Here is a 16,992-nt window from a genome sequence, read left to right as displayed (position 1 = left end):
CTGCCGAATCCAGTAGGGACTGAATGGCAATTTGCAGAACCCTCCTCTTGTCATCCGACAGAGGCAATCCTGTCTTGAAAAACCGCAGAGGCGGAAGACAGTCGAACTCTATTTTGTAACCTTTTAACACTAAATTGCGGATCCACCCATCAGCGGATGTGTGGAACCACGCCAAATGGAACGTCTGAAGGCGTGCTCCCACAATCGGAGAACCGAGATGGGCTGGTAGCCCGTCATGCCACTGGCTTGTCGGTAACCTTAGCGTCCTGGCGAGTTGTGTTGGTTTGTTGGAAACCACGTCCGCGACCACGTCTAGCAGGCGTGGCTGATCCTCTGCCACGTCCTCGAAAGGGCTGAGGTCTAAAGGATTTGAACGAAGGTCCAGCGTATCTTCTTCTTGATACCGGTGGAGGCAATGGTAAGAAAACAGACTTACCTCCCGTAGCCTCAGCAATCCATGCGTCCAATTCAGGACCAAACAACTTCTTGCCATCGTAAGGCAACGCCTCTATACCTCGTTTGACCTCTGCCTCCGCATGATAAGCACGCAGCCAGAGTGCTCTTCGTGCCGTAACTAGCGACGATGAAATACGAGAAGTGAGCTGACAGACGTCAGTAGACGCTGTACAGAGATACTCCACCGCCTCAATCATTTGATTTACAAGAATTATCAGATTTTCGTCATGTAAAGCAGATTTGAGTTCTGTAAGCCATATTATGAGTGCCTTAGTGACCCAAATGCCAACCAATCCAGGTCTTAGCATCACACCTGCTGCTACATACATGGATTTTAGCATAGTTTCTATCTTGCGATCTGAAGGGTCTTTAAGCGTAGTAGCTGCTGGCACTGGTATGGTTAATTTCTTGGTAAGCTTTGACACTGAAGAATCAACTATTGGTGGATTCTCCCATGTACATGTTACCGAGTCTGGAAACGGGTAACTAGACTTAAATCTGCGAGGTATAGAAAACCGTTTATCTGGATTCTGTCGTGTTTCTACTAACATCCGATTAAGAGATTCCGACACAGGAAAACTTATTGGAGTTTTTTGTCGTTTAGTAAATACGACCTGATCATTTGTGAGAGGCTCCTCAGTTTCAGTAAACTTCAGAGACTGACGTACCGCTCTGATGAGATCATCAATGCCGGAACTGTTAAAATCCTCGCCATCTGACTCCACTCCACTTTGTTCCGTGAGGTCTGGCATGGAATCGTCAGAGTGCAACATAGCAGAAACTGGAAAATCATAAGACATATGAAATTTATCCTGTTTACCCAAAATGGATTTGGACCTTACGCAAGGCTGAGACGCCTCCGGTAGTTCTGGCGGTCTCACCCTAGACTCAGATCTTACCGTTTCCCGCTCCTGACGAGCGGCGGTCAATTCTGATTGTAACCTATCTAGTACATTTACTAACATACCCCACGGAGGGTCCGGTGAGGACATTGGTTGTAAAACTGGAGCAGAAATGGTATTCTGAACCGAATTCACAAAACATACTGTACATGTGGTAGATCCATCCGGTAATACACTGTTACAGACTTTGCAATTATGCTTTTTAGTTTTTGCTGGTGCCTTACTCATTATGGCGACAGACAATACAATACACAAAAAACAGACACTTGCACGACTCAGTAAAATAGCAGTAAGGTGTCTCTGTATATATATCTGGCCAAGTGCAGTACACGTGGCCAATACTATGAAATGTGATCCCAAATTCCCACTAACACCCCTGCGCCTCCGGTGGAGTAGAGATGTAGGACAGGAACGTTCTGGAATCACAACAGGAAGACAAGGGAAGCATGGTTAAAATGGCTGCCATGCTTATCCATATAATCACAGTGCAGTTTCATATTGATATTATTAACAGCCTGTGTAATCATTATAAAACACCCTCCCTGTCAGTATAAACATCATTATATATTTATATATGTGCTATACTATCCACAGCCTGTTGCTGCTGTCCTTTCCCCCCCCCCCTCGCATCTGCTCCATAATGTGCAGTGCGGGCAGCGGGCACCCCGGGACCTGGGAGCGCGTGTCAGCGCTATGAGACACGGGCAGCAGCGTTCAAGCGGCGGCCGGAAGTGCGGGAGAAGCGGCGGCCAGACCCGTTGAGAGACACGGGTACCCTGTAAGAAGCGCCGGAGCAGCGGGAGAAGCGGCGGCCGGACCCGACTTCAGAGACGCGGGAGCAGTGTAGGACAGCGGGCGCTATGTTACCCGGCGGCCGGAGCAACTGCGGCGGGCGGCAGACAGCCGAAAGACACCAGCGCCTTCCCCACACGTCGGGACGGCAGCGGAAGCTGACCGCCCCGTTCACCCCCCTCACATACCTGCAATAGTTGCCACTGGCTTGTCGGTATCTGTGAAGAGGCTCCGACGGGGCTTCTTAGTAAGCGCCGGCCAGCCTGCAGGAAGTGTGTGTGGCTGTGAGGGAGCTCTTTCAGAGAGGCCCGACACGCCCCTGCTGCTATCAGCAGCTGCACTATCCCTGACCCTGCCTCTTGGAAGGGGGAAAGGGATGTGTAAAATAGAAAAAATATCAAATAAAAATAAAAATAAAATTCTTCAATAGTAATCGTGACCTGAGTCACATAGCTGTTACTACTTCGAGCACAGAAAAAACACTGAGAGGTACTCGGGGATATGGAGGGGTGGAGTGTTCTAAATTTAAATATTCAGTGCTGTTCCTACGGAAGCCCGTCCATATCCCAAGAGTACTCCAGTGACCCCTAGTGGATGATAAAGAAAAACTGGGCTTAGTATCTGTTGCCTTCTAAGGGGATGAAACAGCCTGGTCTAGTATCTACTCTCGTACTGGGGGTTGACCCGGGCACAGAGTGAGTATGAAGCTTGGTCTGGCTGAGAGGTCGGGAGCAGCCTGAAGATCGAGGTGTTCTGTGCCCCTGGAACTGGAAAAGACAGGGGTGCCTGGAATGCACTGGGGCTTCGGACCACCTTTGCACTAGGGCACGTTAGCATGGAGCACTTCAACCCTTCCTGTCTGCACCCACTTTCCTTTGCCCTGGTCTTTTGCCTAGGGCAAGGATAACTTTTACTTTTCCCCCGTCCTTCTGGCTGGGGCTTATTTATTTATTTATTTACGTGTGCTGCACTTTTTTGCACTACACTGCACTTTTTTGTGTTTTTTTGTGTGTGTGTCACATTTTTTGTCGGGGTTTAGGTGAGACCCTTATGGGCCACCCTCTCCCCTAGTTGCCGAGACCCTCTCCTTTTGGGGAGGGCTGGAGGCTGTTTCGATCCCCAGGGGGAAGTTCGGCCAACCTTAGGGATACCAGAGGGTCCACCTGCACTTTGGCAAGGGGGGACCCACAGTCCCTTTTTCCCCTCAGTAGGCCTTTTGGCTCTGAGGGGTTGAGGAATAACGGGGCCCTTCTCCTTTTGGAGAGAGTCCAACGTCCTATGCCCCCAGCACGTTTTTGCACAGACACTGGGTGATGAAGCCACGCACCCCGGGCTTCAATAAAACAAAAAAACAGTCAAATGGTGGTATTATTCCTTTGTACTGACCTGAAATACTCAAGGCATCCATTAATAGTTGCAAATTAGATATCTGACATGGATTCAGGAACAAGTGTAGAGACCCGATCTTCCCATCAATCTCCATCTGTAGATAGAAAACATGAATCAGGACTTAAATGCTAATACGAGACTGGCACTCTGGCACAGTGTCACAAAAAAAATAAGAAACACATAGAAAGAAAACACTGTCCTCACTTTATCAGAGGGGATACATTACGGAGTCTCAATTTCCATACAGCATAGAGTACTATGAGCCGGATTCAGACTTATACGCTAAAATCACAGCAGCTGAGTGTGAAGAGGCAGCATCAGATCATCTGGCCATCCAAGTAACCCTCAGTTTACTCATTGTAATTACGCAGCAGAGGCCAGGAACCCTCACATGCCCCGTTTTATAAAATGCTCATAGACGCAGCCACCGGCTTGCCCCCAGTTATGCTGCAGCTGTGACCGTCATGGCATCCACCAATCCGCAAGTGTAGCAGCAGCTTGCGCAGATCAATAACCACCGGAGAAGTACGCAAAGCACTGGGTGTAAGTACAACTCTGAGCCATGCTCTTATTGCAATACGTGTACCAAGGACCTCAGGTTTATCTTATATGTTGTATTATTTACAAATACTACTGTATTAGCCTGTCTTGCCAGTGTTTTACGTGTGCTCCTGCATTCTCGCCCTCTATTACGTAAGCCAGTTTACATTTGACAAAATGAGATGTACGCGCTGAGGCCCTGATACTAAGATGGGAGAAAAAATAAGAATTTACTTACCGATAATTCTATTTCTCATAGTCCGTAGTGGATGCTGGGGACTCCGTAAGGACCATGGGGAATAGCGGCTCCGCAGGAGACTGGGCACATCTAAAGAAAGCTTTAGGACTAACTGGTGTGCACTGGCTCCTCCCCCTATGACCCTCCTCCAAGCCTCAGTTAGGATACTGTGCCCGGACGAGCGTACACAATAAGGAAGGATTTTGAATCCCGGGTAAGACTCATACCAGCCACACCAATCACACCGTATAACCTGTGATCTGAACCCAGTTAACAGTATGATAACAGAGGAGCCTCTGAAAAGATGGCTCCCAACAATAATAACCCGATTTTTGTAACAATAACTATGTACAAGTATTGCAGACAATCCGCACTTGGGATGGGCGCCCAGCATCCACTACGGACTATGAGAAATAGAATTATCGGTAAGTAAATTCTTATTTTCTCTAACGTCCTAAGTGGATGCTGGGGACTCCGTAAGGACCATGGGGATTATACCAAAGCTCCCAAACGGGCGGGAGAGTGCAGATGACTCTGCAGCACCGAATGAGAGAACTCCAGGTCCTCTTCAGCCAGGGTATCAAATTTGTAGAATTTAGCAAACGTGTTTGCCCCTGACCAAGTAGCTGCTCGGCAAAGTTGTAAAGCCGAGACCCCTCGGGCAGCCGCCCAAGATGAGCCCACTTTCCTTGTGGAACGGGCTTTTACAGATTTTAGCTGTGGCAGGCCTGCCACAGAATGTGCAAGCTGAATTGTACTACAAATCCAACGAGCAATAGTCTGCTTAGAAGCAGGAGCACCCAGCTTGTTGGGTGCATACAGGATAAACAGCGAGTCAGATTTCCTGACTCCAGCCGTCCTGGAATATTTTCAGGGCCCTGACAACATCCAGCACCTTGGATTCCTCCAAGTCCCTAGTAGCCGCAGGCACCACAATAGGTTGGTTCAGGTGAAAACGCTGGAACCACCTTAAGGAGAAACTGAGGACGAGTCCTCAATTCCGCCCTGTCCGAATGGAAAATCAGATAAGGGCTTTTACAGGATAAAGCCGCCAATTCTGACACGCGCCTGGCCCAGGCCAGGGCCAACAGCATGACCACTTTCCATGTGAGATATTTTAACTCCACAGATTTAAGTGGTTCAAACCAATGTGACTTTTGGAACCCAAACTACATTGAGATCCCAAATTGCCACTGGAGGCACAAAAGGAGGCTGTATATGCAGTACCCCTTTTACAAACGTCTAAACTTCAGGGACTGAAGCTAGTTCTTTTTTGGAAGAAAATTGACAGGGCCGAAATCTGAACCTTAATGGACCCCAATTTCAGGCCCATAGACACTCCTGTTTGCAGGAAATGTAGGAATCGACCCAGTTGAATTTCCTCCGTCGGGCCTTACTGGCCTCGCACTACGCAACATATTTTCGCCAATTGCGGTGATAATGTTTTTGCGGTTACATCCTTCCTGGCTTTAGATCAGGATATAAATGACTTCATCCGGAATGCCTTTTTTCCTTCAGGATCCGGTGTTCAACCGGCATGCCGTCAAACGCAGCCGCGGTAAGTCTTGGAACAGACAGGGTCCTTGCTGGAGCAGGTCCCTTCTTAGAGGTAGAGGCCACGGATCCTCCGTGAGCATCTCTTGAAGTTCCGGTTACCAAGTCCTTCTTGGCCAATCCGGAGCCACGAATATAGTGCTTTCTCCTCTCCATCTTATCAATCTCAGTACCTTGGGTATGAGAGGAAGAGGAGGGAACACATACACTGACTGGTACACCCACGGTGTTACCAGAGCGTCTACAACTATTGCCTGAGGGTCTCTTGACCTGGCGCAATACCTGTCGAGTTTTTTAATCATGTGGACGACTTCTGGGTGAAGTCCCCACTCTCCCGGGTGGAGGTCGTGCTGAGGAAGTCTGCTTCCCAGTTGTCCACTCCCGGAATGAATACTGTTGACAGTGCTATCACATGATTTTCCGCCCAGCGAAGAATCCCTGCAGCTTCTGCCATTGCCCTCCTGCTTCTTGTGCCACCCTGTCTGTTTACGTGGGTGACTGCCATGATGTTGTCCGACTGGATCAACACCGGCTGACCTTGAAGCAGAGGTCTTGCTAAGCTTAGAGCATTGTAAATGGCCCTTAGCTTCAGGATATTTATGTGAAGTGATGTATCCAGGCTTGACCCTAAGCCCTGGATATTCCTTCCCTGTGTGACTGCTCCCCAGCCTCGCAGGCTGGCATCCGTGGTCACCAGGACCCAGTCCTGAATGCCGAATCTGCGGCCCTCTAGAAGATGAGCACTCTGCAACCACCACAGGATGGATACCCTTGTCCTTGGTGACAGGGTTATCCGCTGATGCATCTGAAAATGCGACCCGGACCATTTGTCCAGTAGGTTCCACTGGAAAGTTCTTGCGTGGACTCTAGCGAATGGGATTGCTTCGTAGGAAGCCACCATTTTTACCCAGAACCCTTGTGCATTGATGCACTGAGCCTTGGTTCGGTTTTAGGAGGTTCCTGACTAGCTCGGATAACTCCCTGGCTTTCTCTTCCGGGAGAAACACCTTTTTTCTGGACTGTGTCCAGGAACATCCCTAGGAAACAGAAGACAAGTCGTCGGAACCAGCTGCGATTTTGGAATATTGAGAATCCAATCGTGCTGCCGCAACACTACCTGAGATAGTGCTACACCGACTTCCAACTGTTCCCTGGATCTTACCCTTATCAGGGAATCGTCCAAGTAAGGGATAACTAAAATTTCCTTCCTTCGAAGGGATATCATTTCGGCCATTACCTTGGTAAAGACCCGGGGTGCCGTGGACCATCCCTACGACAGCGTCTGAACTGATAGTGACAGTTCTGTACCATAACCTGAGGTACCCTTGGTGAGAAGGGTAAATTTTGACATGAAGGTAAGCATCCTTGATGTCCCGAGACATCATGTAGTCCCCTTCTTCCAGGTTCGCAATCACTGCTCTGAGTGACTCAATCTTGAATTTGAACCTCTGTATGTAAGTGTTCAAAGATTTTAGATTTAGAATCGGTCTCACCGAGCCGTCTGGCTTCGGTACCACAATAGTGTGGAATAATACCCCGTTCCCTGTTGCAGGAGGGGTACCTTGATTATCACCTGCTGGGAATACAGCTTGTGAATGGCTTCCAAAACTGCCTCCCTGTCAGAGGGAGACGTCGGTAAAGCCGACTTTTGGAAACGGCGAGGGGGAGACGTCTCGAATTCCAATATGTACCCTTGAGATATTACCTGAAGGATCCAGGGGTCTACTTGCGAGTGAGCCCACTGCGCACTGAAATTCATTGAGAACGGGCCCCCACCGTGCCTGAGCTTGTAAGGCCCTAGCGTCATACTGAGGGCTTGGCAGAGGCGGGAAAGGGTTTCTGTTCCTGGGAACTGGCTAATCTCTTCAGCCTTTTTCCTCTCCCTCTGTCACGAGCAGAAAAGAGGAACCTTTTGTCCGCTTGCCAACAAAGGACTGCGCCTGATAATACGGCGTCTTATTTTGAGAGGCGACCTGGGGTACAAACGTGGATTTCCCAGTTGTTGCCGTGGCCACCAGGTCTAAAAGACCGACCCCAAATGTCCCTTTTCAAAGGCAATACTTCCAAATGCCGTTTGGAATCCGCATCACCTGACCATTTTACTGGTAGAATTGGACAACGCACTTATACTTGATGCCAGTCGGCAAATATTCCGCTGTGCATCATGCATATATAGAAATGCATATTTTAAATGCTCTATAGGCAATAATATACTATCCTTATCTAGGATATCAATATTTCCAGTCAGGGAATCCGACCATGCCAACCCAGCACTGCACCTCCAGGCTGAGGCGATTGCTGGTCGCAGTATAACACCAGTATGTGTGTAAATACCTTTTTGGATACCCTCCTGCTTTCTATCAGCAGGATCCTTAAGGGCGGCCATCTCATGAGAGGGTAGAGCCCTTGTTCTTACAAGCGTGTGAGCGCCTTATCCCCCCTAGGGGGTGTTTCCCAACGCACCCTAACCTCTGGCGGGAAAGGGTATGCAGCCAATACTTTTTAAGAAATTATCAATTGTTATCGGGGGGAAACCCACGCATCATCACACACCTCATTTTTTTTTCCTCAGATTCAGGAAAACTACAGGTAGTTTTTCCCTCACCGAACATAATACCCCTTTTTGGTGGTACTCGTATTATCAGAAATGTATAAAAACATTTGCCATTGTCTCAATCATGTAACGTGTGGCCCTACTGGAAATCACGGTTGTCTCTTCACCGTCGACACAGGAGTCAGTATCCGTGTCGGCGTCTGTATCTGCCATCTGAGGTAACGGCCGCTTTACAGCCCCTGACGGCCTATGAGACGTCTGGACAGGCACAAGCTGAGTAGCCGGCTGTCTCATGTCAACCACTGTTTTTTTTTTTATATAGAGCTGACACTGTCACGTAATTTTCAACAGTACATCCACTCAGGTGTCGACCCCCTAGGGGGTGACATCACTGTTACAGATACTCTGCTCCGTCTCCACATCATTTTTCTCCTCATACATGTCGACACAAACGTACCGACACACAGCACACACACAGGGAATGCTCTGATAGAGGACAGGACCCCACTAGCCCTTTGGGGAGACAGAGGGAGAGTATGCCAGCACACACCAGAGCGCTATATATATATATACAGGGATAACCTTATATAAGTGTTTTTCCCCTTATAGCTGCTGTATGTTTTAATACTGCGCCTAAATAGTGCCCCCCTCTCTTTTTTTAACCCTTTCTGTAGTGCAGGGAAGAGTCAGGGAGCTTCCCTCCAACTGAGCTGTGAGGGAAAATGGCGCCAGTGTGCTGAGGAGATAGGCTCCGCCCCCTTTTCGGCGGCCTTATCTCCCGGTTTTTTGTATATTCTGGCAGGGGATAAATGCATCCATATAGCCCAGGAGCTATATGTGATGCATTTTTTTTGCCATGTAAGGTATTTTTTAATGCGTCTCAGGGCGCCCCCCCCAGCGCCCTGCACCCTCAGTGACCGGAGTGTGAAGTGTGCTGAGAGCAATGGCGCACAGCTGCAGTGCTGTGCGCTACCTTATTTGAAGACAGGAACGTCTTCTGCCGCCGCTTTTTCTGGCTCTGTAAGGGGGCCGGCGGCGCGGCTCCGGGACCCATCCAGGCTGAACCTGTGATCGTCCCTCTGGAGCTAATGTCCAGTAGCCAAGAAGCCCAATCCACTCTGCACGCAGGTGAGTTCGCTTCTTCTCCCCTTAGTCCCTCGATGCAGTGAGCCTGTTGCCAGCAGGTCTCACTGAAAATAACAAACCTAAACTAAAACTTTCACTAAGAAGCTCAGGAGAGCCCCTAGTGTGCACCCTTCTCGTCGGGCACAGAAATCTAACTGAGGCTTGGAGGAGGGTCATAGGGGGAGGAGCCAGTGCACACCAGTTAGTCCTAAAGCTTTCTTTAGATGTGCCCAGTCTCCTGCGGAGCCGCTATTCCCCATGGTCCTTACGGAGTCCCCAGCATCCACTTAGGACGTTAGAGAAATAAAAAAGAGCAGGTAACTGTACACCTGGACTAACCATGCTGCAATGCAAGGGGTGCAAATACTTTTTACTTTTTAGCATGCAGGATAAATACTAGCTTTTGTATGTAGACCACAAATGCAGGACAGAATTATTTTTACACTTCAATTTGCACTTTAGTTTGGACACACCCCACTCATATCTCTCTCCACACATTTCATGTGCCCCACCTGCAGTGCAGCATGGTCTTGCCAAGTACACACAGGGGGTCATTCAGGTGCCATTGTTCTTCCTACCCCTGTTGAATTGCCATATGCAACTGCGATTAAATGCCAATATGGACAGAAGCTTACCCATGCAAAGGACGCCCACTGCGATCGCATAATTTGCGAGTGGTTCTGCATGACTGCAGAAACATCACCAACATTGTTGCACTTCAGGTCGGCATGCAGAGCCTGACTGCCTCTGAAGACACACAGGCTGACCTGCTCTCTCGGGACACACAGGCCTCTCCAATATCAAGTAAGATTGTAGCCTAAAATATATGCATGCTCAGAAAATGGAAACCAAACAGCCATGATACGGCTGCGTTCACATGACCACCCACCCGTCACCACCCCAAAACACTGAGTTCCTGTCACTTACTTTGAGATGAAAAAACTTGCTGCGATGCACTCACGAATCACTTGCTGCACATGCATGCCATGACAAAGACCCGTTTGGGTCCCGGAGGGCTAATGAGTGATTTCGGTCATTATTTTATGAGAAGAGTGAGCCGGGAGCAGGAGCCGCGGTTATATAGGCAACTACAGCGGTTCAGATTCTCATGTCGGGACGGAGCTCGGTGGGACAACCAGTAGGAAAGGTAACCCAAAATTGCAAAGAACGCCTGGTAGCTAAATCCAGACAGAAGGGGAGTACCTATACGGAAAAACGCTGGTGTCCTGGAGGTACGGTGAGATCATAAGTTTATTACAGAACTGTAAGCGCTTATTACTGCCTGCAATCCGGAGAGAGTTTTATATGTTCTTAACTTTGGATTATAAATAAACTTTTAATTTTCTTTGGACTTGGAGAGATGGGAATTTGCTTTATTCGGAACTGAAATACAAGGTGATACCGTGTTTAAGATTGTGTGACCTGTCTTACGGAAGTTTCCTTTGGAGGACAGTGTGGAAAATTTTAAGCATTGTTTCTTGAAAATATACATGAAATTAAGAGGTACCAGGCCTCATTTAACAACAGTGTCATTTTAATTAATTTGTCTCATGAAAAGTTTCCTGATGTTGTAATGTGGAGCTGATTTTAACGGCGCTGTGAAGGTTTTCAAAGGTTTCTTTGTGTGGATGATACGCCTGCGTTCACATGACCACCCACCCATCACCACCCCAAAACACTGAGCTCCTGTCACTTACTTTGAGATGAAAAAACTTGCTGCGATGCACTCGCGAATCACTTGCTGCACATGCGCACTGCGGATCATGTGCACTGCGGAAATATTGATTGTATGCGTACAACCACCGTTTTGTGTCCGCACCTAAATCACCCCCAGTGTAACTTGCTCAATTAGGGCCTAAATCCCTCTCTTTGGTGTAAATTTACTAAAGGTCAATTTTACATTGATCTAAATCAGTGATGGCTAACCTTGACACTCCAGCTGTTTTTGAACTACACATCCCCTAAAACTGATGCAGGGCATGCTGGGATGTGTAGTTCAACAACAGCTGGAGTGTCAAGGTTAGCCATCACTGATCTAAATTAATGTTGGGTTTCAGGGGCTAAATTGCACATTTAAGAAATCAATATAAAAAAGTCTGTAAGTGAATGTGCGTTTTAGCTCCTGAAACACAATATTAATTTAAAATCATAAACAGGATGGTGATCCTTCTCATTACCATAACAACGTTCAGGACCACCTCAATGACCAGTTGTCCCAAAGATAGGTTTGCCATGCAGCTGTGGTGGATGAAGAACTGCTGTGTTGGCCACCACATTCCCCAGATCTCACCTCGTGTGATTTCGTCTAGTGGGGTTTAATCAAGGATCGATTGTTTGCACCACCACTTGCAATGATGCTTGTTAAACTGCACGTACATCAGAACTGCCTTCACAGAAATTGCCCCCCACAAGCTACAAAGGGTTTGAGAGGAACTTGCTTACTATGCGTGCAGCACACATTGAACATTTGTAATTTGTCTGAAAGAAAATAGATGAGTTTTCTTTTTCATCAGTAATTACTGTGTTTACCTGCATTACTATAAACTTAAGTAACAAATCACTGAAATCGGGATCATTTTAACTTGACCCTTACTCCCTGTATATGTAACTGCTTCATACAGTGCATGGTGGAGGATCCCAAGTACAGTTTTATTACTGAGAAGGGATGTAATAAAGTATTGAGAAACCCATTGAAAGCTTTATCAGATTACACCTAAACTTATATTTCTACTGCGATCACAAAATACGGATTATCTGAACACCATAGTGTAGCCGGTAACAGACACGAGAGCAGAGCTATGAACTTGTGCCGTCACCTTTGGTCCTGGAAACATATCATTCTGTTTCAGCTTGATAATCAGTTCTGTACACCCAGAACAGCTGCCTATTTGGAGGGTTGGGGAATCGGGTAGCGAGGGCTGTGCAGGTCGACTGGGAAGCCCCGAAGGATGCAAAGGCTGAGGTTCGGTGTGCTTAGTCAGTACAGGCGGGTCCTATGAGGAGAAAAGAGAGTTACTGAACAAGCACTTAAACTGGCAAAAATACACAATAATATAAGCCTAAAAGACCATCTGCCTGCACTTTTTTTGTAGGGTCAATAAGGCCACAATATAGGTTCTGTATAGGCATCCATATTGCCCTGAATAATGTACCACATGAGGAGCCTTAAAGTCCCACATAAAGGGCTGAAGCAGCACTGAATGAAAGTCAATTTTGTGGACAGATCTTGCTGGTTTCTCCACTGCATAATGGGGGTCATTCAGAGTTGAACGCTCGCTGCCGATTTTCACAGTGCAGCGATCAGGTGAAAAAACAGCGTTTCTGCACATGCGTATGCCCCGCAATGCGCACGTGCAACATACGGGTACAAAGCTCTTTGTGGTTGTGCTCAGGTTCTAGCAAAGTTTTCCTTCGCACTGGCGGCCGCAAGAAGATTGACAGGAAGGGGGCGTTACTGGGTGTCAACTAACCGTTTTCATGGAGTGTTTGCAAAAACGCAGGCGTGTCTGAAAAAACGCAGGCGTGGCTGGGCGTTCGTTGGGTGGGTGTATGACGTCAAATCCAGACACGAATAGGCTGAAGTGATCGCAAGCGCTGAGTAGGTTCAGAGCTACTCAGAAACTGCACAAACTGTTTTTGCAGAGCTCGGCTGCACATGCGTTCGCACTTCTGCTAAGCTAAAATACACTCCCCAGTGGGCGGCGGCATAGCATTTGCATGGCTGCTAAAACTAGCTAGCGAGCGATCAACTCGGAATGACCCCCATTCTCCAAAGGCGATTTAAAGTTGTATGCAACTCCATTTCCGACTGAAGTGGTGTGACTTAACGAGGTGGTAATAGGGCGCTCAGATGTTGGCAAAGTTTGGAAAGATTTCTTAAACCAGAAATAGGTGAGACGTGAATGCACAAGGATAATGATGACAGCTATGAAACCAAGAGCACAAATAGGAAGCGTGCGGTCAGAGAAGCACACACCTCTGCAAACGGGCAAATAGCCCTGTGCACATTTTCCTGTGCGCGCAATGCAAGTGCAATTGCAGTTAACTTGCATCCAAATCTACATTAATTAACTAACACACCTTTCACACCAAAATCCAAGGTTCACTCTGGGTCACTGAACACGGGTTTCAAGCAGTGTCACAGCGGCTTGAGGCCCTAATTCAGAGTTGATTGCACCAAGCAACTTTTTGCTGCTGGTGCAATCAACTAATCTCCGCCTATGGGGGAGTGTATTTTAGCATGGCAGGGCTGCGATCGCTTGTGCAGCCCTGCTGTGCTAAAAAAAGTTTCACACAAAACAAGACTAGCCCTAGACCTACTTACCCTGTGTGACGGCTCCAGCGATGCAGGTCCCGGCTTTGACGTCAGACATCCGCCCTCAGTTCGCCTGGACGCCTGCGTTTTTCTTAACACTCCCCGAAAACGTCTGGAAACGGTGAGTATCCGCCGCGGAACGCCTCCCGACTGTCCATCTTCTTGCGATCGCCGCTGCAATCACATTTGACGCTGGCGGTGGCGTTGCCCGGCGACGATCGTCACCAGGCAATGACGCGCGTGTACAATGCGTCGGCCGCGCATGCGTATTTACAACCCGTTCGCACCGCAGAACCGCTGCGTGCAAACGGGTAAGAATGACCCCCTGAAACCTGTTTACACTGCAGGCTGTAACGGAGTTATTTCTTCTCCTCTGTTGGTGCTTGGAGTTAACATCATCAGTGAAGGATTTGCAGAAGAAGAGGCAGGATATCAAAGTTAGCAGCCCAGCGATCAGGTATGAATCACCCCCTAAATTTGTAGATAAATATAATTCAACAGCTGCAGCTATCAAACTCCTCTAGGGCATAATGCGCACCTTCTGTGATTACTATAGGGGATTTCTAACAATGAAACCTGTCCAGTTATGTAAAGTCTGTTTACAGGGTGAGTTGGGAGTGAAAGTGTAATGTTATAGCAGATGAATGCAACCACTGTAGAAGCTATGACGCTAAACAAATTAACTTTTCCAAAGTCAACAGAAGAATGAAAGGTTAATCAAACTGTAAGTTTCTCCTCCATACAAATCAGGGGTAATGTAAAGTAAACCTAGCCAATATCAGATGCAATAATAGCACCTAGAAAAAAACATTTGTCAGTCAACAATATGCAAAATGACCGCTTGAATCTAGGCCCTGAACTTTATAAAAAGGCAAGTGAGTCTATAAAAGGATGAACTTGCCTGGTAGACCTGAGCAAATTTAAGAGTTCAGAGTTTTATTTTGCTAAGAGAACAGAAGAAAAATCTAGAACTAAACATTTTTTTGGCACTTTTTTTTTCGTTAAAGGAGATCACCAGTCTGTGCTGTCTCAGTTTAATAGAGCCAGCGGGCTGGTCCTTACCCCCCTATTCTCCCCGACTCCAGCTCTTTCAGCAGTTCCTACCGCCAGCGTAGGGGATCTGACATCACAATCTAGTGACTATCCCCAGCCCCAAATGAACTCAGAGAGGAGGAGCAGGTGGCCTTGTGATACTCACTCTGGGACTGATGGTGGGTACACACTGATAGATATATCTGCAGATCAATTGATCTGCAGATATATCTATGGACGGATCGGGCAGTGTGCTGTGCATACACACTGCCCGATCCGTCGGGGACTGACGTCATGTACTGGGCGGGCGTATACACACGCCCGCCCAGTTCAGCTGCCAATCACCGCTGGCTGACGCAGCTTGTTTATGGGCGGGCGGCTGGTCGCCTGTACAAACACAGCGATGCGCCAATATATCGGTAGATATATTGGCCGTCGGCTGTGCTGCAGGGTCGACGCGATATGTCTGTGAACGATGGAGTTCATTAACATATCGCCCGTACACACTGGTCGACGGACCCGCGATATATAGGCCTTCAATAGAAAGGCCAATATATCGGCCAGTGTGTACGGGCCTTTAGGCTGCCCTGAGATCTGCACACCGGCTGCTGAGTCACAGTAAGTGGATTGTCTGCTTCCTGGTCACTGCCTTTCCCTGTCACCCACTGCCTCTCAGTCTCCCACTATCACCGATTGTCTCCTCTCTCTCCTGTCACCCACTGCCTCTCCCTGTCACACATTCCCTGGCATCACCCACTGCTTCAACCTGTCACCCACTGCCTCTCTTCTCCGCATCACCCCCTCTCTACCGTCACCAACTGCCTCTCCCTGTCACACATTCCCTGGCATCACCCACTGTCATCCTCTGCCTCTCTTCTCCCCATCACCCTCTCTCTCCTGTCACCCCATGCCTCTCCACGTCATACGGATACGGCATTCCCTTTGAGGCCATGCCCTTGTTGCAAGGAACGTCCACTTTACCAGGAAACAACCCCACCTTCTACTGTCATGGTGCCCTCACCTCTCATTTTATTCTGTATCCGTCCCTGTCTCCCTCTCCCCGTTACACTTCTATCTGCTATGGGGTTTGCAAAGTCTAAACTAATGTGTATTACACTACGGGTCATAGGGCAGGCGAGGTGGCAGCCCACAAACAAGTTTGAGTTTGCACTTTTGCCTGCACTCTGTTCCTGAAACAGTGTCCTTATACACCCCATGGTGATCCAGTATCCTCCAGATAAGGTGACAGAGTAAAAATAAGATTTTAAATCTACCGGTAAATCTATTTCTCCTAGTCCGTAGAGGATGCTGGGGACTCCGTAAGGACCATGGGGTATAGACGGGCTCCGCAGGAGACATGGGCACCTAAAAAGAACTTTTCCTATGGGTGTGCACTGGCTCCTCCCTCTATGCCCCTCCTCCAGACCTCAGTTAGAGAAACTGTGCCCAGAGGAGATGGACAATACAAGGCAGGATTTAAAAATCCATGGGCAAGATTCATACCAGCCCACACCAATCATACCATGTAACCTGGAAGGGTGTAGTATGGCTGACCGGTGGTCTCCTGACCGCCGGTCAGCTTACCGACGCCGGGATCCCGGCAGCATACAGACGCCGGGATCCCGGCGGGGAGGGGCGAGTGCAGCAAGCCCCTTGCGGGCTCGGTGGTGATCTGCTGTCGCCACGGGTTCTATTCCCACTCTATGGGTGTCGTGGAAACCCACGAGTGGAAATAGTCCCTGTTGGTCGGCATGCCGACCATCGGGATACTGAGCCGGCGGGATGGTGGAGGAGGTCATGTGACTGTCGGTCAGCAGACCGCCGGTCACATGAATACCACCCACCTGGAACATACATAACCAGTTAACCGTATGAACAACAACAGTGACGGTCCAAGACCGACTCCAACTGTAACATAACCCTTATGTAAGCAACAACTATATACAAGTCTTGCAGAGTTTCCGCACTGGGACGGGCGCCCAGCATCCTCTACGGACTAGGAGAAATAGATTTACCGGTAGGTTTAAAATCTTATTTTCTCTTACGTCCTAGAGGATGCTGGGGACTCCGTAAGGACCATGGGGTTTATACCAAA

General features: G+C 48.3%; 1 protein-coding gene across 2 annotated transcripts in view; it reads right to left on the bottom strand.

Annotated features, from left to right (window-relative positions):
• ATG2A (autophagy related 2A) overlaps nt 1-16,992 on the bottom strand; it is a 336,387-nt gene that overhangs the window by 270,727 nt on the left and 48,668 nt on the right. For both annotated transcript variants that reach the window (XM_063944836.1, XM_063944835.1), the window contains exons 6-7: nt 12,367-12,543; nt 3,537-3,633 (exon numbers count right to left, since the gene is read on the bottom strand). In XM_063944836.1, coding sequence (XP_063800906.1) covers nt 3,537-3,633; nt 12,367-12,543 — 274 coding nt within the window. The remainder of the gene's footprint in view (nt 1-3,536; nt 3,634-12,366; nt 12,544-16,992) is intronic.

This window comes from Pseudophryne corroboree, chromosome 11 (assembly GCF_028390025.1).
Source record: "Pseudophryne corroboree isolate aPseCor3 chromosome 11, aPseCor3.hap2, whole genome shotgun sequence".
NCBI lineage: Eukaryota > Metazoa > Chordata > Amphibia > Anura > Myobatrachidae > Pseudophryne > Pseudophryne corroboree.
Note: the sequence above shows the minus strand (reverse complement) of the source record. Positions and strands in the feature narration are given on the sequence as shown.